Here is a 24683-nt window from a genome sequence, read left to right as displayed (position 1 = left end):
CCTCCTTGCTTTCTCCAGGGTGTGTTATGAGCGTTGTCCCATCAACCCCACCGCCGCCACCTTCCTACTGTCAGCCATGTGGCATGGCGTATACCCTGGCTACTACCTGACCTTCCTCACTGGCATTGGCATGACCATGGCAGCACGATCAGTAAGTTCCCGGCCCCTTGAATTACCTGCTCGACCCAATAACATTTAATACAAGAGCAGTGTCAGACATGTTATTACCTGTCCCAAAGCAGTATTCCTTCAAACAGTGGCCGCCACTTCAATAGAATGACTATATGCTGCACCTCAAATATAGTGCCATTAGGTTACATTACCATGAAACAAGACACGGCATCTGTAAAGCTTTGGGTAGAGGGAGGAGTGAGAAAGTGCTACTGCAGCAGAGACCTACCCTTCCATAAGTGACCGTGGCTATGATACAATAATGAATAAAATATATTTTATTATGTATCATTTATGTGTGAAGGGAAGATCATAGTATGTTTGTTTGCTATCTGCATACATTAAAAACAACACAAAGAAGAAATATTTAATATTGTGTGACAACGCAGACAGCAACTTTATTTTTTATTTAACTATTGAAATATGGAGCCGCGTTGCACTATGCACATTACTGTCACATACAGGCCAGATGTTTACCTAATGAAGTGGGAAGTGTTATAAATAATGCGGTGCTCTGGTTGTTCCAGGAAGTGTTCCATTTATTTGCTTTTTCCATTTTCCCAAGTGCCGCCCCACAGCTACTTAGCAAACAAACAACACACCGCAAATTCTTATTACACAAATGCAAAAGTGTGTGTCCTTTCCTTTTTGTAAGTTTTGCAGTTGAATTTAGTTGTCATTGAAAAAGCGGTAGAAAATGAATGAATGAATGAATGATACAATCACCACTTGTTTATCGTGGTTAATTGGTTCCCGACCTGACTGTGATAAGCAAAATTCTACAAATGAGGGTTATTTATTTATAAATAGGATATTTTCATGGTTAGACTACAGGTATATAAAACTGATTTACCACCTTCTAAATACAGTTTTAAACCTCTAGAGCCATCTAGACTTGGTATAACACCCGTACAGTACATCATACCACAGTACATACACCTCTGTTAAAAAAGAAAGTACACATAATAATACAAAATCAGACATAAATATAGACTAACTCCTGTTAGCATTGGGAGAGTTCCTTGTTGTTTCTTTGTTTTACTACCAGTACTTTCTGCGGTGGCTTTTGTCTCATCATTGTTGAAACCAGTGTAGAATACTACACACCATAACGTGTGAATTTGGTTGTAAAAGTATACTAATATTATTAATTATGCACAAACAAATTTATTAACAATTGATGTGATACTGAAAGGGGGAAATATTAATTAAACTCCTTGTCATGACTAATTGGAGTCTTGTCCAACTGTGAATTGTAACATGCTACAGTGAAGAAAATAAGTATTTGAACACCCTGCTATTTTGCTATTTCTCCCACTTAGAAATCATGGAGGGGTCTGAAATTTTCATCGTAGGTGCATGTCCACTGTGAGAGAGATAAACTAAAAAGAAAAATCCAGAAATCACAATGCATGATTTTTTAACAATTTATTTGTGTGATACAGCTGCTAATAAGTATTTGAACACCTGAGAAAATGAATGTTAATATTTGGTACAGTAGCCTTTGTTTGCTATTACAGAGGTCAAACGTTTCCTGTAGTTTTTCACCAGGTTTGCACACACTGCAGGAGGGATCTTGGCCCACTCCTCCACACAGATCTTCTCTAGATCAGTCAGGTTTCTGGGCTGTCGCTGAGAAACACAGAGTTTGAGCTCCCTCCAAAGATTTTCGATTGGGTTCAGGTCTGGAGACTGGCTGGGCCATGCTAGAACCTTGATATGCTTCTTACGGAGCCACTCCTTGGTTTTCCTGGCTGTGTGCTTCGAGTCGTTGTCGTGTTGGAAGACCCAGCCACGACCCATCTTCAATGCTCTGACAGAGGGAAGGAGGTTGTTCCCCAAAATCTCACAATACACGGCCCCAGTCATCCTCTCTTTAATGCAGTGCACTCGTCCTGTCCCATGTGCAGAAAAACACCCCCAAAGCATGATGCTACCACCCCCATGCTTCACAGTAGGGATGGTGTTCTTCGGATTGTACTCTTCATTCTTCTTCCTCCAAACACGCTTATTGGAATTATGACCAAAAAGTTCTATTTTGGTCTCATCTGACCATAAAACTTTCTCCCATGACTCCTCTGTATCATCCAAATGGTCATATGCAAACTTAAGACGGGCCTTGACATGTGCTGGTTTAAGCAGGGGAACCTTTCGTGCCATGCATGATTTCACATCATGACGTCTTAGTGTATTACCTACAGTAACCTTGGAAACGGTGGTCCCAGCTCTTTTCAGGTCATTGACCAAGTCCTGTCGTGTAGTTCTGGGCTGATTCCTCACCTTTCTTAGAATCATTGAGACCCCACGAGGTGATATCTTGCATGGGGCTCCACTCCGATTGAGATTGACCGTCATGTTTAGCTTCTTCCATTTTCTAATGATAGCTCCAACAGTGGACCTTTTTTCACCAAGCTGCTTGGTAATTGCTCCGTAGCCCTTTCCAGCCTTGTGGAGGTGTACAATTTTGTCTCTGGTGTCTTTGGACAGCTCTTTGGTCTTCGCCATGTTACAAGTTAAAGTCTTACTGATTGTATGGGGTGGACAGGTGTCTTTATGCAGCTAACGACCTCAAACAGGTGCATCTGATTCAGGATGATACATGGAGTGCAGGTGGACTTCTAATGGGCAGACTAACAGGTCTTTCAGGGTCAGAATTCTAGATGATACACAGGTGTTCAAATACTTATTTGCAGCTGTATCACACAAATAAATTGTTAAAAAATCATGCATTGTGATTTCTGGATTTTTCTTTTTAGTTTATCTCTCTCACAGTGGACATGCACCTACGATGAAAATTTCAGACCCCTCCATGATTTCTAAGTGGGAGAAATAGCAAAATAGCAGGGTGTTCAAATACTTATTTTCTTCACTGTATATTCCAATGTAACTCGTATGCATGTTCAAAATCAAAGTAAAGTATGTTTCAATGACATTCTGCTTGTTTTTGCTTCCAGGTAAGACACAACATCAGACCTCACTTCCTGGTCTCTGACTCATATAAGCGTATCTATGATGTCATCACGTGGGCATGGACTCAAGTTGCCATCAGTTACACTGTGGTGCCATTTGTCCTACTCGCTGTGGGACCCTCGCTCAAATTCTACAGGTACTTGTATTAAATAAATGCATAGCCAGTGCTGATTACTGTTTTTATTACAGTAATTAGTAGAGCAAGTTGTGCGTCCGCTTCTACGAGGGAATTACTGTATAATATCATCCATGAGGATGAAGTTACTGCACACATGGCAGCGATATGAACGCTGTTTCCCCCTCGTCAGGCCGCTTCTGTTAACAAGACAGTTTAATGGGCAAGCAGGATTGATGAGGAGAAAGTAAAAAGCCCTAAAATGGCTGAGCCACTGCCATAATATGCACGCCCAGTATTATGTCACTCAAAAGGAAGGCGTTAAGAAAAAACATCACTCACTAACGCGCAGAGGTTTGATTAGTTTACACATGTACCATCAAGAACATCCAGCCATCCATTTTCTATACCGCTTATCTTCACAGGGCACATAGACAAACGACCATTCACACTCATATTCATACCTTTTTTTCTTCTTAAAACACCTTCATGCTCACTTCTATTGTGGAGTTGCATCATCACCTCTTAGTGCCTGTCATACAAAAAACTTATAAATACCTCTTTGGGATGAGTACTCGGGTTCTTCTGTAGCGAATGAGTTGATTAAAATGGCACATAGTATAATTTCAATGATCATAAGGGACCCTTTTATTAATAATTTATTTCATGATCCATATATTTATTTATTGACCAATTGTATTTTTTTAATGATTTAATGGCATTTTCTTATCTGGTTCTTATCTTCCAGTGCACTGAAGAGTACAGTATCTTGAAAAACAACATTGAATGCAGCGAGAAATACAGTTAGTATAGGTGCAGATTCTGGAAGATCTAGAAAGGTTTATGTACGGGTTATTGTGTGTAGCTGTTTTATAGGAGTCCACAACTCAATGCAAAGGGACGGAAATTAGCCTAATAGGTCCCCTTTGTCTTTAAAATATCTTTCTAAAAACAGGTCCTGACTTCCTGCTGTTGTACTTCCTTTTTGCAGATCCTGGTACTTCTGCTTACACCTTCTGTGTCTGCTGGTGGTACTAGCCCTGCCGGTGAAGTCACGACGCCGCAGGATGGAAGGTCAGCAGGAGAGCCCGCAGCAGGTGGACGGCAGCGCCTCCAACCACTGCAGCCAGAAAGACAAAACCACATGAGGCTCAGGAGAAGCAGCACTAGTGAGACGAACTGGAGACCACTGAGAGCTGGAGAGCGTGGAGAGTCTGTTTGTCGGACCAGGAACCAAATATTGGCCGTGCTCGGACAGAAACCGACAATACTTCCAGTAGCAAAGGAGCACCAGAGCGATAGTGGTTACATTACATTTTACTAGCGGAAAAACGGAGATAAACTGAATTCCAAGCTGCCTTAAACCCTCTATGTACGTGGCAGGTGCAACAACAACAGCTACCGCTTGTACAAAGTGTATGTGGAGGGTTTTTGTCATTGTCTGGAAACCTTTATCATCAGCTGCCAACTTTCAAACAGGCCTTAGGATCCTCAAAATATTGATGGGAGTTCACATCACATAATAATAATAATAATAACAACAACAATAATAATCATAATAAGTGTTTTGTATTTAGATGTTTGTGACAACACTATTCTCAGAGATGAATTGATTGGTTGAATTGATAGAAAAGTCCCAAAGAGGAAACCGGATCTCGTCTTGTCTCCAGTGGTGGAAAACGTCTCGCCCAATTGTTTTCTTTTTTTCTGCTGCTTTTGACCAACTTATCAGCGTCAGATATCTGTGTGTTTCAAAGGGAGATGATTCAATGATTCATTCTGTTGCGGTTTTGAGTAGTCTTCTCAAGGTTTTTTTTTTTTTTGTCATTTTGGGTGGCTCCAAGGATGTTATTTTTATTTTAATTTTGATTCTCCTACTTTTCAGCCTCGCCCCGAAACAATAACTATAAGGCATTTCACGTCTTGTACAGTGATCTAATCACATTATGTCACCTGAACTTAAATAGTCCTTATTTAATAACCATAGTAGGCGTAATTACCCCACTGAACGGGAAATAAAATGTTCCCAATTGGTGCACATAGAGGCCACAAGTGAGTGCAATCTGCCTTCATTTTATTATTGTGCAAATTTTGTTTGACTTGATAATATTGTACAAAAAAAAATAACATGTAAGAGGAGGCGGGCTGTTGTGGTAACTTATTTTTTACGTTATAGTGCATTTACTGTATGGTGTATAAGACACTGGCTTCTTTGTTTTTGTTCACTTTAAGCCTTTGGGAAACATCGACCTGTTTATTCTAACACACACACCCCCAGTGACGCTATCCTGCACCCCACATGTTGGGTTTAGCAGGCGACACACTGTTGCTACAATATTTTGACATATCCTTTAAGTGAATGGGACGTTCAAGGTTCATGTGTTTGGTGCATTTGTAAAATAACAAAGCACCCAATTTGACAAGTTATGGAGGTTTTTTTTTTGTTTTCCTTTTGAGATGGTCTAACATTTGCATATTCCTGCCATAACTGTGTGTGTGTGTATGTGATTCGTACGTCATGTCAATGTGGTCAACTATATTTGTAGCTCTGTAAAGGTGAGCACCTTTAAGATAAAGAAAGGGATGTCATTCTTTCTGGAACATTTAAGAACATGATTGCACTGCATGGCCACCAAAACCAGCAGATCAATGCAAACTGCTTCATATGTCCAAAGTGCCAAATCATTGAATGGCGCATTTTTTGTTTTTTGTGAGTGTGCATGTGCGCCTGCCTGTGAGTGTGTGTGGATGAGTGGGCGACTGTGTGCTTGTGTAACATAATGGTTATTTTTGTGTCAGAAGGAAATTTATTGAAAGATTTGTATGACAGTTCATTAAAATTCTGATTTATGTGGCAAAAAATAAAGAGGTTATTTTTAAACACCAACACTGATGTTTGAAAATCCACTTGCAGAGTTAATTGTGATTGTTGATATAAGTTGCTTTGAAATTCCAAAGAGGAACACACAATCTGTGTGCTACGTATGTGTCTATGGTCTTTGTTGACTTCCAAGTTGTGCATAATAAATATCCAAGCAGTAATTTAAAGTAACATTTTAACGCAGTCATACAAGTATACAAATACGAAATCCGTATACGATTAAAAAATGTAAAGTAAAACTACTCACCCTGTGAAGACACCTAATAGAAAAGTAATGTGGAGGGAGCAGGGATGTGTTATAGAGCAATATCGTCACCCTAATTATCTTTTAAAGATACTAATTGTTGGTTTTCATACACCCCGATTTTGCTATTATTTGTGTCTGTACAGCAATGCCTCTATCCTATTGAGCCTTGCAACAAAAAAGTGTACTAGTGTACAAACACAGCACCTGAGGGCGTAGCTATATTGTGTTACGTCATTATGACATCATATAACCACGCCTTCATGTACTGTGTAATGTATTTTAAATTAATTAAAAAAAATTGAATATATTTCATTCATTGTACAACATAAAAAATACAGATAATTTTACGTTTTCCAAGCAACAAAACATGTATATATTTCAATATTTATTTATTTTATCGGCACTCCTGTGGCTACAGGCCTTACCTCCCACGTACACGTCATTCGGTTAAAAAAAATAAAAAAAAGACAGTTTACAAATGGAAACACCACAACATTATGAGACATAACTGAATGTTCCGGACGTTTTCAGAGCATCACAGCACAGGTAGGACTACTACGGCATCTGTTTGTGTGGCTTATTTTCCCTTGTAAAAGTGGACAAATTATTTGTACTTGTTGCTGTGCTAGCCACTCCGGGGCTCATGCTAACATGCTAGCTCCTGTAAATTGAGCTCGCTACAGTTGTTGTAACTTCCTGTTGACTGTCACTAAAACTACACATTTAGTCTTCCAGAACCTGGGAAAGCAGGATAATAACAACAATATCAATAGTTATCTCGCTAAGCTGTCACATTGTGACCATGTGATGGGAAGAAATGACATCCAGATGTGTGCATTTACACACCAAGTGCCAACACTACGGTAAACCGTTTTAAAGCAAGAAATTTAATTTTACGTTCACTTCTATTACATGCATTGCGATTTTTTTTAGCTTAATTACTATTTTGTGACTTTTGCAGTCTGCTCATTAAAAGTGGATATTGCTCCAACTAGATTTAATCGACAGGATAGCGCAGAATATTACACTTTAAACTGCACACGATATAGTTTATGACTGACAAACATGTTTTGTTTAAATCAATGGAACTGGATCCCCCCTCAGCAGGTTAACGTCTACATGACATGTGATGAAGAGCTGAGCTGGTTAAATTTAGAGATGCTATCCGGTGTTGGTTCTTCAAACTTCAAAACTGCCTACTATTGCATGTCCTCACATTACACCCAGTGATGAGCAGATATACTGTTTTTCTTGTTTAACATTCACACTGGGCCATATATGAACCTTAAACACATCCTGCAAATTGATCAGCGTATGTAACAATTTTCAAAAGTCTTTAAAAGCACCATAATTGTATTTGTACTGGCTTTCAGTAAAGTTAGAAGTATCACTGATATTGCAACTGTAGCCTTGGGGACAATATATTGGAGGTGTCCAAACTGTTTTGGACACTAGTTTTTTATTAGCTCCTGGTATTTTGCAAAAATAAAATGTATAATTCAACCAAAATTACCCCAAGGAGGTCACAAAAGACCCCACAACAACATTAAAAAAACTGCGGGTCTCATTTTCCCCAGTTAAGGTCAGTGTTCGTGTTCGATAAGAAAGACATGGCAGAATTCCAAAACCAAAACAACTGCTGAACTAAAAGAACATTAAGGCTCATTTTAATTTTTCCAGTATACATCTTACAAGATCTTTGGGAAAATACTCTATGGTCTGATGAGACAAAAGTTTAACTTTTTGGAAAGTGTGTCCCATTACATCGGGCATAAAAGTAACACAGCATTTCATCGTACCTACAGTAAAACATGGTAGTGGTAGTGTGATGGCCTGGGACGGTTTTGCTGCTTCAGGACATGGAAGACTTGCTGTGATAAAACAAGCAAGCAAAAAAAATCAAGAAGGGCGGAGGGGAGGGGGACACTTTTTCGCACTGCATGGTATGCATAATGCAATAATAAAAAATAATAATACGACAAAGAAATAACACTACAGCACACACTGTAGTGTAGTATTTAATTTTGAATCAGGTTTAAACTTTGTATTAATTATTAATTTCAAATTACATTTTTGTTGTTTTACCTCGGGAGAGAATTGCTGAATATTACTAGTTTTTAAAGTGTCATTTATTTTTTATGCACACACACTAAAATAAAATAACTAAAACTATGCAATATGGTGTACAGAAAACATCAATCATATGGTTATGTTTTGACATTATAGCCAAATTAATGTAATAATCTTGCTTTTGAAAAATAAGTAATCATTGATTGACTTTCATGTCATTACCCATAAAATAGAAATGACACAAATAAAGGCCTTCCCCTTTCATCTGAATCCAGCAGTGAATGTATTGTTGCCATTGTGTGTAGAGGCGATGGGTGTAGACCAACCCCCTCATATAATATTCAGCCTTGTGTAAAAAAAAAAAAAAGAAAAAAAGGTGGGGGATGCCGAGCTTGATCCTGGCAGTGTTTGTAGATGCTGTGTGTGTGAGCGAGTGACCAAGCCGTAGATTGGTGTTAAAAACGCAAAACTGAGCTTTCACCTTCACCAAGGTAAGGTCGATTTTCCTTTATTTTTTGTATGTTCTTTTTTTCAATAATTAATTGTGACTGACTCTCATACTAGATTTATTCACTGCTCAGGTTTTTGGTTTAATGATGTGTTGATTTCTGTTCGCTTTGTGAATTGTGCCTGATCGATGTTAAGGATATTTGGATTGGTTCTTTAAGGACGTATCATGTCCATGTTGTGATGAAAGACCAGGAGGGCGTGTCAACAGGACCCTGTTGCCTTCACTGTCAACAAAGGATTTTTTTTCACCCTCTTGATATTGTTTAATATGGGGAAACAGGTGGCCATTGTTGGTAGAATTGGAATAAAAAGGCAGTAAAGAGTGCACTGATTATTCATTCACTTTGTATTTGACTGCTTTGGCTCTTTGTACAGTGCGTCCAACAATCATGTGACATTGTAGCCTGTATTGACCCGAGCATGAGCTGCTTGCATGGCTTCAAGATTATGTTGAAATACTAAGCTGCGTGTTTGCTAACGTTTTAGTGAGGGAAACTCACTTCTGAGGCACCTCGCAGGAAGACAAAGCAGATGCTTAATTTTAGTGGCGGGAACTAGGCCTCGGCTGTGATGGAAGAGCCCAACTCTGATGAATTATTAACATGATTCTTATTGATTCGGCTCAATCTCTACTACAAAGAGGCGGCCATGTTTGATGGGTTTTCCTTTGTCCTGTGAAATAATAGAAGTGGTCGGAAGACTTAATTATTGCTCCAGGGTGATCTTGTGGTGTTGTAGTTGCATACGTGAAATTATTTGTGCATGTTGCTGTTAAAAACTGTATGTAGTTCACAAAAAGAGTCTGTGACTTCAATTATGGATAATCTTCAAAGCGAACCATGTCCATTTGTTTTCTCCAAGCATTTTTAAAGCAATATTACACACATTATCCTTATTTTTCTTGTTTAAAGTCATGTCAAATGTTTTGCGATATATACAAAACAGGTTAGCTACACTTCCTCCTCGCCAATAAATGCCATGTCGTAATTGAATTCACTTGTGGGATGAATAAAGATGTGTTGTATTCTTATGAACGTTTTTACCACAGCATACATCGCCTGTGCAGCCCACATGGCATCAGTAAAGTAGAAGTTTACGATGGTGATAAGTAAGAATGTTCCATTCTATGTAATGCAGCACATTCTGCAGTAAAAGCCAGTGGAAAAACTCAAGGATTAGAAATTTGATGTGTTAAGTCCCAACACAGCTGACAAGTGCTTATCGTGCAGGCCACACAGCTTGGAGACCCGAGTTCGATTCCACCCTTAGCCATCTCTGTGTGGAGTTTGCATGTTCCCCTTGTACATGTGTGGGTTTTCTCTTGGTACTCCGGTTTCCTCCCACATTCCAAAAACATGCTAGGTTAATTGGCGACTCCAAATTGTCCATAGGTATGAATGTGAGCGTAAACAGTTGTTCTATATGTGCCCTGTGATTGGCTGCTTGCGTGAAGACAGCTGGGATAGGCTCCAGCATGGCAGCAACCCTCGTGAGGGTAAGCGGTAGAAAATGAATGAAAGTCCCAAAGTTCAAAGCAATTGTCTCTGTTACAAAGTTGGCCTGAATATAAGACCGTATTTTGTCCCATATTTTGTAAAAAGTAAAAATATATATATTTATATATATAATATATGTTTTACATTCATCTATAGATGTAGGTATGTGATATATATTATATACCCCAAGCCAAGTCACTTATAGACCCATTCAAATAAAGGCTAGTACCACAGTCAGTCATGCATGTTATTATCTAACAGCTATTATTATTCATATGTTGGCAAAACTGGAATGAAGTATTCTTCCCACGGTTCAATCCACTGGTCATCTCGAGACCTCGCTTCAGAGGATTAAAATGTCTCACCTGCTTCATCCGACTTCTTGACTGAGACTCTGTGAACTGTGCCTTAATTTCAGTTGTTTCAGTTGATGTTTTCAGCATGAACAGGCACACATGAGCTGAGCATAACCGATTTACACTAATGCTACAGTGGAACTTTGGTGCCGCTTGAACCCAGCAAATATACCAAAGGTTCTCTTGGTTTATCCATATTGATGTTGCAACATTCAAAGTAAGCTACTTTTTCACAATGCATTTCATTTGAATGAGTAGCTCTGTGCAGTTGAGTCTGCAGTTTACTCGCCAACCTCAGTCCGCCTTGACTGATACTGTTACCGATACTGATATGGATACTGCAAACACTAATCGTGTTACCCCTCCCGCTCCAGCGGTGTACAGGTGTTCACTACTCAGCCATGGATACCACCACCTCCCTGAAGATGACTTCCATGGCCGTCCAGAGCCTATTCAGCTACGTGGAGGAGGAGAACCTGGCTGCAATCAAAGCTCATTTGGACAAGTTCAGAGATGTGGACAGCAGAAGTGATGTAAGTTTCAATAACTGTGGGAAGAGCGTTGTCAAAACAAATACAGATCATATACAGGGTTCTGCCGTATGTGGTACAAGGAAACCGGATGGGTTGTTGACATTTTCTTTTGTCGTTTGGCTTAATTTAACTTAATTGATCTTTAACTAAATACTGGCAAGATAGTGCTTTACCGCGGATAACTGTAGTTTGGTGTAATGTATTTTTCTTAAATGCCAAATTCTGATGCCACACCTGCTAATATCCTGATCCTGTTGGTTTTCTCTCTCTTCTGATTTCAGAATGGACAGACTCCACTTATGGTGGCGGCAGAGCAGGGCAATCTAGACATAGTCCAGGAGCTCATCAAAAGAGGAGCAAATGTCAACTATGATGATGTTGTAAGCTTACAGAAGTACTCGCATGTCTGTATTCACTCCTATGAATCAACAGTGCATTGGCATGCTGTAGATTGTGTTAGCCAAACAAAATGCATCGTAGATTTCAGAAGGTGGGCTGTATGCCACTTTGCACTAGTTTGGACACAATGATTACTTTTACTGTTATTATGTAGACACATTGTATCTTGTTATTACACATGACGCACTCCAGTTATTTTTGTTGCTCATAGCTCTTATGTTTGACCCTTTCCCACCTTCCACTCAGTACGGTCATTTGGTAGGTTACCTCAGATATCTCGGACTGACACTCAGCAGGACAATGGAAAATAATGGAGAGTTTTATAGTAACATTATTTGCATTTGCACACAGGACTGTTGGACTGCTCTAATCTCAGCCTCTAAGGAGGGTCATATCCAGGTAGTGAGGGAACTGCTGGATAACGACGCCAACAAGGAACATCGAGACATGGTGAGAATGATAACGATCATTATAAAAATATATCATTCATGTCTTGATTTAATTACCATTAGTGTGACGTCATGAGTATGGTTGAAGTGGAAGATCCATTAGCCAGAAAATACGATTAATACTACTACTACTAGTAGTGGGATGGCTTCTTTCTTGTAGTAATCCTATTATCTCTTAATGTTATCCCAATGGGGCAGTAATATGATTTGCCTCTGGAACACAGACAGTGTAAAGGTAGTGTCTGTATTTAGTTGGACCTATTGGGATCACTGTAAGATCGTAAGACATACTATTTCCAACTGACATATTTCACTTGTTGCGGATTTCGGTGTGTGTGACTCAAGGGAAAACACATAGTTTGAGTCATTGCCCTGTGAGGTTTGTCTGAGCTGCACAACACAAATCGCAACGGGTTTATACAAAAAAAAACCAAAACAACAACCCTACAATAGTGTTCCCTCGGTACAATGCGTCTCACACCAGCTGTAAATAGTGCATTGTCTTGCCACACAACACTACAAACATTTGTATTGTGGAGGGTTTGAACTATCCAAACACCACTCTACTCAGTTGTCCTTACTTTTTGTATGTTTTTTGTATGTTTTGTATAATTAGGGAGGCTGGACTGCTCTCATGTGGGCCGCCTATAAAGGTCGCACAGATGTGGCACAGCTGCTCCTGGATAAAGGAGCAAACCCTAACATCACCGGCCAGGTACTCGTGCTTTGATACTGTACTTAACAATAGCTATGGCATCACCGCTATGGTTTTTCCCCAACAGTATAGCGTCTACCCCATCATTTGGGCAGCGGGTCGAGGTCATGCTGAGATCGTCCATCTACTGCTGCAGCACGGCGCAAAGGTCAACTGCTCAGACAAGGTAGCAAACCACTGACATACTTAAAAAAAAATGAAAAAATTGCAGACACCTTGTCATGTTAGTAGAAGAGAAAGTGTCCCCATACTTTTGACTGGTATTGTATATCTGAGAATACAGAAAACAGCATTCTTTCATTATCTACAAATCTGTGTTCCCTTTTCTTTTAACAATAATTACTCTTTGGTCTCATCCCTCTCATATTTCATTGTTTTTTTCCCAGTATGGCACTACTTCGCTGATCTGGGCTGCCAGGAAAGGTCACTACGACAGTGTGATGCACCTTCTAGCCAATGGAGCCGACGTGGACCAGGAAGGAGCTGTAAGTAGATTGTAGCTATCCTATATGATCCTGTGCATCAGTGTCATATGACTGAGACACTATGTCATATAGTCCACAGGTGTCATTAACTCATTCAATCCCAGCCATCAGTACTAGACATTTTTGATGATTGACTGATTTTTGAAAGCACACAGATCATTGTGTTTTATAGCTATATCAACATGATGCCTACCAAAAGAGAGTCACATCTTTCATCAGATCAAAAAGTTTGTCTCTACCTTTTTCTGTTCTTTAGTAATCAGCAGTAGAACATAGGTAAGTTTCAGAAAACTATACCAATTAATTGTGTTCAATCTTTCAATTTGAGATATGTTAAGATAAAAAGGTTTATATTTTAAGTGTACAGCAGTAGGGAGTGCATATCTTCAGTTCAAATGACTGAAGAGGTACGCAACTGTAAAAGGTTTGGGAACCCTTTCTTGTGTCGCTAAATAATAACACCCAACATATTCGCTCAATCAATTAACATAATACACTGCTTTTCTACAACAACTACAAGCAAACAACAGTAGTTTTGAGCTCTGTTAACAAGCGTGTTTTCCCTGACGTTTTCCAGAACTCCATGACAGCTTTGATTGTGGCAGTGAAAGGCGGCTACACCGAAGTTGTCAAGGAGCTGCTGAAGAGGAACCCAAATGTCAACATGACAGACAAGGACGGCAACACCGCCCTGGCCATCGCCGCCAAGGAGGGTCACACAGAGATTGTCCAGGACTTGCTGGATGCTGGCACTTATGTTAACATCCCAGACAGGGTGAGGCCCGTTTGACACTAATGTTTTTACAAAGAGATCCACATGGGAAAACAAATACAATTTCCTTCTTGCTGTTTCTTCCCTCCAGACTGGGGAGACCATGCTGATTGGAGCAGTGAGAGGAGGCCATGTAGAGATAGTTCGAGCGCTGCTGAACAAATACGCAGATATTGATGTCAGGGGCCAGGTAGGAGGTTCTTTTCCCACTGTCATTGTTGATCAAGCAAGCAGGAGTCCTGTTTGGGTTCACAGTTTTCCTGAAACTCAATACTGTTTACTTTGCTCAGGTGTTACAACTCAAGTGTACTTAAATTCACAGCACAGAGTTCATGCAAATATTTTGCCTTTGAAAACAGACAGCAGAACCATTTGAGGTTTGTTATTGAATGCAGTGGAAACCCAGTCCATTGTTAGTTACCTCTGATTTGAAGTTACAGTATTTCACAACAAATTGAAAATAGTCAAAATGTCACATTTCGACTTGCATGATAAAACAAAAACAAAATAGTTATCTGGGGGTGACAAGTGAAAAGGGTAGATTGCTCATGGCAAGTGGCTTATTTTTACACGAAGGTAGCATAAATCGCTGAGGTGGTGACTCCGGGAGAGGCAGATCATGTACCACTGGAGCCGACTGTGCATTGACTGCTGTGAGGCGGGGTAGACCCCTCGACAGGACCCTCAGAACAATACGTGTGTTCACTTAGTCTACCAAGACCAGTGCTTTCACTCAGTCTCAAACTATCAGTCCCTACATTTGTCGGAAGTTGCTTTTGGGAAAATAAGGCACCAAGACAAGCAAATGAAAGAATCCATCTCTCGAAGGACAGGAGCAATACAATGGTCACAGATAATAATTCAGCACAGGTGTTTTTCATTTTTTCATAGAAATGCCAAATAGATTAATATTTCCCTTCTACATCAGGATGGTAAGACCGCGCTCTACTGGGCGGTGGAGAAAGGTAACGCCACCATGGTGAGAGACATCCTGCAGTGTAACCCTGACACTGAGAGCTGCACCAAGGTATGACATTCCACAGCCACATAGCATGTACTTACTCTTCACTGTTTCCCAGCAGTTTTTTGTAGTTAAGTGTATATCCTGTTATTTTAGGAGGGTGAAACACCACTTATCAAAGCCACCAAAATGAGAAACATTGAGATAGTAGAGCTGCTGTTGGACAAAGGAGCCAAGGTGTCAGCTGTAGACAAGGTAAGAACTCTTACCTCTTGACGCATTACTTACCTTCATGTTGAAGTCAACCTTCATCCTTGGCCTCCATGTTACTCAAACAGAAAGGCGACACACCCCTCCACATCGCCATCAGGGGGAGGAGCCGAAAGCTGGCTGAGCTGCTGCTGCGAAACCCCAAAGATGGCCGCCTGCTTTACCGCCCAAACAAGGCTGGAGAGACGCCATACAACATTGATTGCACCCACCAGAAAAGCATCCTGACACAGATATTTGGCGCCAGTACGACTACGTTCTTGTCATTCGACATTAATGAGACTTAAACTGAAATATTTATCATCTGAACTGTTTTCTCTTTCAGAGCATCTGTCCCCCACTGAGTCAGACGGGGACATGTTGGGTTATGACCTGTATAGCAGCGCTCTTGCCGACATTCTCAGCGAGCCTACCATGCAGCCCCCCATCTGTGTTGGTCTGTACGCGCAGTGGGGCAGCGGGAAGTCTTTCCTTCTTAAAAAACTGGAGGGTGTGTATTCCCACAGTTTGAAGGTTGAAAAAGTTGAATGATCTGATAGGGTGTCTCCATTCTCTCCCCTCAGATGAAATGAAGACATTTGCAGGCCAGCAGATTGAGCCCCTGTTCCAGTTCTCCTGGCTTGTGGTTTTCCTTACCCTCCTACTGTGTGGCTCAGTGGCCGTCATCCTGGGCTTTACTGTTGATCACAAGCTGGCCATTGCCGTTTCGCTCAGCTTACTTGCCTTGCTTTACATCTTCTTTGGTAAAAAGCTATTATCATGATTGAAAATGTTATTTTCAAGATGCATTAATCTGTGGTGCTCACTAGAGGGCGCCATGACACAACCAAAAAGTAAACATGCTGCTGTTGCTGATGATTTTTCCCTCAAAACAGCTTTTTCAGATGCAAGAAGAAAGAAGAAAGCCCTAATGCTAAATCAAAACCTCCATAGAACTAGTTTAATATACCTGAATGTTACAAGTGTGACAGCTTTTAACCAGTTTTAGTCCAAACCTTTGCTCTTTTGTCTGTGCTCCAGTTTTGGTGTACTTTGGAAGCAGGCGTGAGAGAGAGAGCTGGAACTGGGCATGGGTCATCAGCACCCGCCTGGCACGCCAAATCGGTTACCTGGAGCTCCTACTGAAACTGATGTTTGTCAATCCCCCCGAACTGCCTGAGCAAACCACCCGAGCACTGCCAGTCAGGTGACTGATACACAAACTGCACCAAATCGATTTTAGTTGTGAGTTTTTTGCATTTTATTAAAAGAGTGTGTTCCTCTCTTATTTGTGCTAGGTTCTTGTTCACGGATTACAATCGCCTATCCAGTGTTGGCGGAGAGACATCCATGGCCGAGATGATTGCCACACTGTCAGATGCTTGTGAAAGGGAGTTTGGCTTCATGGCTACCAGGCTGTTCAGGGTTTTCAAGAATGATGAGATCCAAGGTGACTTAAATGTCCAGCAATCACTTACAAGTCACAGATTGTTACAACATCCTGGATCTCGTCCTTGTTAAATTGCTAAAAGTCAGTTATGGCTTGACAGAACTGAACTTACTCCCACACTGCATTATTAAGTGGTTAAGGATGTTTTTAATGAAGTTAGGCTGGCTATGTCACATTATGCATGTCCTCCCACCCAACAACAGGTAAAAAATGGAAGAAGACCTGCTGCATGCCCTCCTTTGTGCTGTTTGCCTTGACGCTCTGTTGCCTCATTGCCGGCCTCGCTCTGCTGGCTATATTTAAGGTGGGTTAAAAGGATTAAAATGATTATTAAATCGCCAGAATGTTTATGGTAATGGAAATGGTTTTATTTCATTTGAATAAGCATCAGATTACAATTGAGTGCATCGCATAATCAGTTCACAGCTCCACATGTCCAAAAGGAGTAGGAAGAAGCAAAGCTTATTAAATCCTACCCCTCCATCTGGTACTTTTACAAGAAGTAACTGTTATATTTGTTCACTTCCTGCCTTTCTAATCTAATTAAAGTTTTTTTTTTTTTTTTTTTTTAAATTTAATTATTTTTGTTATGTACCGAAGTACGTGGTGATATGACCATATAATGACAATGACAATGGGTATAGATATATGGACACAGAATATGTTGCCTCAAGGATCTAATGACTTGTCTATCATAAATTGTTCAGGTGGACCCCGGCAACCTGACAGTGAATGCAGTGCTGATAGCCATGGCCAGTGTGGTGGGCTTGGCCTTGCTCCTCAACTGTAAGACCTGGTGGCAGGTGGGTGATTCCGTCCTCAACTCCCAGAGGAAACGCCTGCACAGGGCTGCCAACAACCTGCACCAGCTCAAGAGTGAAGGGTTTATGAAGGTACAATTCCTCGTCAACTTTATGTCACGGTTGTAAGGGTGCTTTTGTGTGTAAAATGTCTTAGCCACATGTTACCCGAAAGACCCAGTGATGTGGTTGTGGTTTCCTTGGTAGATAGCGTACATTTGTCCTTGTCACGTCAGGTTTTGAAGCATGAAGTGGAGCTAATGTCAAAGATGGCCAAGACCATTGATGGTTTCACCCAGAACCAGACACGGATGGCTGTCATTATAGATGGGCTGGATGCCTGTGAACAGGACAAAGTGCTTCAGATGCTGGACACGGTATGTCACTCAAGAATATTTGTTCACATGAGCCCAACTTTTCATGCCTTTGAGCGCACACATGCTCACTCCGGAGGTATACAGCTACCCTGTTGTTCCCAGCTACTGCAGCTACTCAAGCTTTCTTGCCTACTGAGAGCAGCTGGCCTCTAATAAAATTACCCCACCTTTATCCAAATGTTATTATTTTGTGAAGCTGTCCTAAAGTAGATTGCAACCTCCTGTGAGCTAATGCAATCTTCTCATCTGTGGTAGTGTTTGAAGTAAATGTGTGTATTATGAAATCCATGTGATATTGTGGATAGCTGCTGCTGGGTTGGAGGTTCATCCTCATGCATGGAGCATGTGAGGCTAAACGGTTCACATCCCGTGATGCTTGGGCAGTGTACTTTATTTAGCACTGTGGAAATTCCTAATAACTTTGTGCTGCAGTGCAGACACAAGATGGATGATGTATCACAGCGTCACAGCGTTAGCGTGCTGGTGATGAGATTTACTTCCCCTTTCAAAGCAGGATAGATGGACCCAAAACTCTTTATCAGGGTTAGAATCAAATTTAACAAACACATGTGTAAGAAAATATGAAGTTGTTGGACAAATCAATCATTGAAGTAGAAAGTATTATACAGTGAAGAAAATAAGTATTTGAACACCCTGCTATTTTGCTATTTCTCCCACTTAGAAATCATGGAGGGGTCTGAAATTTTCATCGTAGGTGCATGTCCACTGTGAGAGAGATAAACTAAAAAGAAAAATCCAGAAATCACAATGCATGATTTTTTAACAATTTATTTGTGTGATACAGCTGCTAATAAGTATTTGAACACCTGAGAAAATGAATGTTAATATTTGGTACAGTAGCCTTTGTTTGCTATTACAGAGGTCAAACGTTTCCTGTAGTTTTTCACCAAGTTTGCACACACTGCAGGAGGGATCTTGGCCCACTCCTCCACACAGATCTTCTCTAGATCAGTCAGGTTTCTGGGCTGTCGCTGAGAAACACGGAGTTTGAGCTCCCTCCAAAGATTTTCGATTGGGTTCAGGTCTGGAGACTGGCTGGGCCATGCTAGAACCTTGATATGCTTCTTACGGAGCCACTCCTTGGTTTTCCTGGCTGTGTGCTTCGGGTCGTTGTCGTGTTGGAAGACCCAGCCACGACCCATCTTCAATGCTCTGACAGAGGGAAGGAGGTTGTTCCCCAAAATCTCACAATACACGGCCCCAGTCATCCTCTCTTTAATGCAGTGCACTCGTCCTGTCCCATGTGCAGAAAAACACCCCCAAAGCATGATGCTACCACCCCCATGCTTCACAGTAGGGATGGTGTTCTTCGGATTGTACTCTTCATTCTTCTTCCTCCAAACACGCTTATTGGAATTATGACCAAAAAGTTCTATTTTGGTCTCATCTGACCATAAAACTTTCTCCCATGACTCCTCTGTATCATCCAAATGGTCATATGCAAACTTAAGACGGGCCTTGACATGTGCTGGTTTAAGCAGGGGAACCTTTCGTGCCATGCATGATTTCACATCATGACGTCTTAGTGTATTACCTACAGTAACCTTGGAAACGGTGGTCCCAGCTCTTTTCAGGTCATTGACCAAGTCCTGTCGTGTAGTTCTGGGCTGATTCCTCACCTTTCTTAGAATCATTGAGACCCCACGAGGTGATATCTTGCATGGGGCTCCACTCCGATTGAGATTGACCGTCATGTTTAGCTTCTTCCATTTTCTAATGATAGCTCCAACAGTGGACCTTTTTTCACCAAGCTGCTTGGTAATTGCTCCGTAGCCCTTTCCAGCCTTGTGGAGGTGTACAATTTTGTCTCTGGTGTCTTTGGACAGCTCTTTGGTCTTCGCCATGTTACAAGTTAAAGTCTTACTGATTGTATGGGGTGGACAGGTGTCTTTATGCAGCTAACGACCTCAAACAGGTGCATCTGATTCAGGATGATACATGGAGTGCAGGTGGACTTCTAATGGGCAGACTAACAGGTCTTTCAGGGTCAGAATTCTAGATGATACACAGGTGTTCAAATACTTATTTGCAGCTGTATCACACAAATAAATTGTTAAAAAATCATGCATTGTGATTTCTGGATTTTTCTTTTTAGTTTATCTCTCTCACAGTGGACATGCACCTACGATGAAAATTTCAGACCCCTCCATGATTTCTAAGTGGGAGAAATAGCAAAATAGCAGGGTGTTCAAATACTTATTTTCTTCACTGTATCAAAGTTTCATTTGATGTTGTTTATTCGCAGAAAGATTGCATTCCTTGACCGAGTGTGGTGAATGTATATGTACGTATATGTATATAATGTATACAGACCTGATCAAAATCTTAAGCTAGAATATGCAGTTTGCTCATTTGCACCTTAATGAGGTTTTAAGTAGAGCTAATATATGCAAAAGCATTAAAGGGGACTGAGACAAAATTCCCCCAAAAGTGCAGTTCCCCTTTAAAGTACATACAGAGGTAAATACTGTGCTACTGTGCTGACCACCCACGATACATCTCAACTCAAATCTATTTGTCAGCCGCAGCTGTTAATCCTATAGATGATGGATGTCTTTATGTCTTATTTGACACTGGTCATGGTCCCTTTCTTCTACTAGGTCCGTGTTCTATTCTCCAAAGGCCCCTTCATCTCCATCTTTGCTAGCGACCCCCATATCATCATCAAAGCCATCAACCAAAACCTCAATAGCGTGCTGAGAGACTCCAACATCAACGGCCACGACTACATGAGAAACATTGTCCACCTGCCTGTATTCCTCAACAGCCGGGGTCTCAGCACGGCCAAAAAGCTCTGCATGGCAGCTCCCACCAACGGTGACAGCTTCGCTGCTGAAGGTACGACCAACTGCATCTTTATATGACGATTTTTGTTGGCAAACTCATCTTGTTCGTTCTTTATTTTGCCCTAGGATGGACTGATGATGGCGACAAGAAGATGTCTCAAAATAGCTTGGCTCCAGACCAGGCCAAGTTCGGCAGCAAGAACGCTCTCAACCGCAGGGTAACAGCACAAGCCGTTGAATTGATCTGTCCTACTGTCATACTGTCCCAGTCAAGTGACATTTTCACATCTATAACTATCATACAAACGCAGAAGCAGATTACTGCTTGTGCTGGAGGTGAGTGTCTACACTTCAGGGCCAGACACAGCTCCCTTTCTGTTATTCCCCTTTTATTATTATTACTATTATTATGATTATTAGTGCGATATTGTACTGAGCAGCTAAGAAAGGGATGTATGTACAACATTCAATGTCGCAATGCTGCTGTCACAATATTGCTGTCACTGGCAGCATCAGTACAAAAAACAAAAATGACAGAGAAAAGTCAAATGCCATTGTGAGTTAGTTTTTTAGATTTACTGATGTTTACTGATGTGAAGTCTTATAAGGTTATTTGGGAAACTACAAGGTTAAATTGGGCATACATACAAACACATACAAATGAATATAATATAATTGATTAGGTAATAACATAAATAACAAATATTTGTTGATTTCACATAAATTCTGCTCACATTGCATTGTGGCTTTACATTGAACTGTGTGCTGTACATCCATGTAGCCTGCCTGCAAATGATTTCTCATTTCCGCCACCTCCTGAAGAGGATGCTCAGTGCACGCGTGGTGTTGGCAGGCAGCATGGAGGCCAGTGGACAGTAGGAGACATGCTGATATGGAGAGAGTGGGAGAGCGCGGGGTGCTGGGTGTGCAGCCAAGGTTTCTGGTGTAATTGATGTAATGGCTGTTTATCCTTCCTGCTGCGTCGTCACCATCTAATGACAAGGCCGAGCAGCAGTGGGTCCCTGTGACAAAACACTGGCAACCGGGTCTGCTGGCAGGAGGCTAAGCGACTCCGCTGCTGTTGCTGATGCCTTCCTGCCCCCTTGCGAGACCTTTGTGCTAACCCTCTACTTCCTCCCCGCCTCCACTTTCTTGTTTACCTCACATTTGTTGGGCCTGTTTTTTTGTTTTTTTTATATCTGGCACCCTCAAATGCTGGTGCTTGCTATTTAATTCCAGGAGCATCCTGACATCCATTCTCTTGGCAGGGCAGGCTCTTTTTGTTTTCTGCTGAAATAAGAGCTCTAGGGAAATTAAAGAACGACTCGTGTCATGACCCATCGTCAAGTTATAATTGATCATCCAACTTGGTATCATTACTGGGGAGATATACACAAATGAAGAGCGATGAAAGAAAGAAACGAAAGAAACACCTCCTTGTTTTCTTTAATGCGCTTTGCGCAGGAATTCGGAGCGGAGTTATGACGCATACAAAGGAAAACTAAATATATTAGCGCATGAGTGGGACAGCACTTAGGTCACAGAGAATAGTCATCTTTCATGCATCAATGCAGTATCCATCTGATAACATACTGTAGCTTGTTAGCTCTATTTCAGAAAGTGCAGCTTCACACTCTCACCCGCACAAGCATGGAGTTGCCGATCTGAACAAAGAAAAGTTGCACAAGACTTGTAGATTTATATCCAGATGCGAATGAAAAGGTTGAAAAATGCACCTCCGTTATATTTGAATTAAGTGAATTTAAGTGAATTAGTTTCACTGTACAGCCCTGCTATAACAGCTGGTGACATCTTATGTGATAAAATACTTGTCGGATAGCAATCCCTATCCCTGCATTTCCTTTAGACCCATGTAGATTCTCCTTACTAGACAGTTGTTCTAATATTCTCAGGGCAAACATTTCAGTGCAAGTGGAAACAGTGTGATGATGTAAATCCACAATAGAGGAGCGCAGTTTAAAGCTGCAAAAATTGCCACAAGGTGGCAGAAGTGCATTTTATAAGAGCTCGACCTGCATCTCTCCCATAGAAATACATGCTCTGCAGCAAACAGGAACCTTTGTACAAAATAATACGTTTAAAGAAGCATAAGACAGTCACAAGTGATGATTTTAACTACAGCAAAGCATGCTGGGAAATTCATAATCTGTCCATTCCACAGCTACAAAGATTGTGACGTTTTTGTGTTGATATAAAATTGTGTAGTTTTTTCTGGACATTGAGGGAAGACATGGTCGATCAACAATCAATTTATTGATTAAAAAAAAATAAAAATAAGTACACCAAAACAACCACAGTCATATATTTATATCCATTTATATCCAATTTCCAGTAGAAATTTCACTCAGGAATGAATGGACACCAGAAATTTTCATTTTCCGCACCCAGATGTAAAAAAAAATATTTTTTTTCTCTTCTCACTTTCTTCTTCTTTTAAAAACATTTGTATACTGTTGTATCAGAAAAACCCAAAGAGAAACCTGAACACTTTTGATGGTTACTAAATACATGTTATTTATTTTCCTATAGACTGACCATGTAATGGTAACCTAATTTGAAAACAGATATACAGCACGAATACTGTACTTCTATCTTGATCTAGGACCTTTCCAAGCCCTGACTGAGTGGTAGCCATATGTTTCATCTGTCCCAGAAAGAGGTCACAAGAGTGGTATTACGACTTCAAAGTCCACCAAAAAGCCTGGCCTTGGCTCATGACCATGGCAGCTGTCTGATATCATCACAGATGTTCCCCCGTAGATCTGTGTCAATAGCTAGCCTGTGTGTCATGTCATGACTGTTCTGCTTTTGGACAGTGGCTCTTTTGAAAATTTTTTTCTTCTTCTTGCAGTCAAAGAGGGATAAATATGAAAAATGATAAACATGAAAAAATAACCTTTTAAAAGATATACAGTAAATGAATCAGTAATAAATAAATGTATTTTTTAATCTTTGTAGGACACATACAGACGCCGCCAGATGCAGAGAACTATCACTAGACAAATGTCCTTTGACTTGACAAAGCTGCTGGTGACTGAGGACTGGTTCAGTGACATCAGCCCCCAGACCATGAGGAGGCTACTCAATATAGTTTCTATTACAGGTAAACCATACTGAGCACACATCCCAATTCACCAGCTTCAATAAGGAAAACTGGCTCAGTCCAAATTTGACTATGAATTTGATCTTTTGATAGGCCGTCTGTTGAGAGCCAATCAGATCATCTTCAACTGGGATCGTCTGGCGTCGTGGATCAATCTGACTGAGGAGTGGCCTTACAGGACGTCATGGATCATCCTCTATTTGGAAGAGACTGACAGTGTGTCTGATCAGATCTCTCTTAAGACCATCTATGAGAGGTAAGAACAAGTCTAGTCTACAAAGATCTCCGCCATTGTATATTTAATAGGGCAAGGAACCATATTTAGGACCATGATTTCTTCTTGCCAATCAGCAAAAAGGTAGTAAAATACAATAACATAATGAAAGAAAAGTTTATTATACTGATAAAACATTATGGTGCCATTGTACAATTACAGTTCCCTTACTAGTGGTTTGAAAATTGCTTATAAATGAGTTAATAACTAGGTTATTATACTTTCAATGAACATAATAAATGGTTGTAACTCCCATGATAATATTTAAGTGCCATTGGATCAACATACCTAATAGTGTGCTCTAAAGTAATATTAATGCCTGAAAAGGTAGTTCATAACTGGGTTTATAACATCATTATCGGCTTAAGTTTCTGATCAGACATAACACAAACAGCAGTTATTCAATAATTTTGAACGAGTAGTGTATTCTTTTTGTAGTCAGAACAGCAGGTCCCCCGCTCCCCGCATCCAG

At 40.7% G+C, this 24683-nt stretch overlaps 2 protein-coding genes across 9 annotated transcripts in view; both read left to right on the top strand.

The window, feature by feature from the left end:
* Positions 1-6173, top strand: part of mboat2a (membrane bound O-acyltransferase domain containing 2a) — a 38114-nt gene extending 31941 nt beyond the window's left edge. Inside the window, exons 11-13 of one of the 2 annotated variants that reach the window (XM_058090399.2) lie at positions 19-151; positions 3126-3277; positions 4248-6173. In XM_058090399.2, the coding sequence (XP_057946382.2) occupies positions 19-151; positions 3126-3277; positions 4248-4404 (442 nt within the window). In that variant the 3' untranslated portion in view covers positions 4405-6173. The remainder of the gene's footprint in view (positions 1-18; positions 152-3125; positions 3278-4247) is intronic. The other variant, XM_058090400.2, reaches the window with a different exon arrangement.
* Positions 6174-6670: 497 nt separating this feature from the next.
* kidins220a (kinase D-interacting substrate 220a) overlaps positions 6671-24683 on the top strand; it is a 47333-nt gene continuing 29320 nt past the window's right edge. The window contains exons 1-23 of one of the 7 annotated variants that reach the window (XM_058090394.2): positions 6671-6930; positions 11191-11349; positions 11631-11729; positions 12100-12198; positions 12814-12912; positions 12980-13078; positions 13299-13397; positions 13975-14172; positions 14261-14359; positions 15098-15196; positions 15287-15385; positions 15469-15646; positions 15726-15890; positions 15964-16143; positions 16421-16586; positions 16678-16829; positions 17033-17133; positions 17537-17722; positions 17866-18006; positions 20628-20865; positions 20940-21031; positions 23793-23937; positions 24031-24193. In XM_058090394.2, the coding sequence (XP_057946377.2) occupies positions 11218-11349; positions 11631-11729; positions 12100-12198; positions 12814-12912; positions 12980-13078; positions 13299-13397; positions 13975-14172; positions 14261-14359; positions 15098-15196; positions 15287-15385; positions 15469-15646; positions 15726-15890; positions 15964-16143; positions 16421-16586; positions 16678-16829; positions 17033-17133; positions 17537-17722; positions 17866-18006; positions 20628-20865; positions 20940-21031; positions 23793-23937; positions 24031-24193 (3029 nt within the window). In that variant the 5' untranslated portion in view covers positions 6671-6930; positions 11191-11217. Of the gene's footprint in view, positions 6931-8474; positions 8946-11190; positions 11350-11630; positions 11730-12099; positions 12199-12813; positions 12913-12979; positions 13079-13298; positions 13398-13974; positions 14173-14260; positions 14360-15097; positions 15197-15286; positions 15386-15468; positions 15647-15725; positions 15891-15963; positions 16144-16420; positions 16587-16677; positions 16830-17032; positions 17134-17536; positions 17723-17865; positions 18007-20627; positions 20866-20939; positions 21032-23792; positions 23938-24030; positions 24194-24683 lie in introns of those variants that run through there. The other 6 variants (XM_078796219.1, XM_058090395.2, XM_058090390.2 and 3 more) reach the window with 6 other exon arrangements.

The sequence above is a fragment of the Doryrhamphus excisus genome, linkage group LG14 (assembly GCF_037039965.1).
Source record: "Doryrhamphus excisus strain RoL-2023G ecotype Guam linkage group LG14, RoL_Dexc_Guam_v1.1, whole genome shotgun sequence".
In the NCBI taxonomy this organism is placed as follows: domain Eukaryota; kingdom Metazoa; phylum Chordata; class Actinopteri; order Syngnathiformes; family Syngnathidae; genus Doryrhamphus; species Doryrhamphus excisus.
The sequence above is the reverse complement of the archived record's forward strand: the minus strand, read 5'-3'. Positions and strand labels throughout refer to the sequence as shown.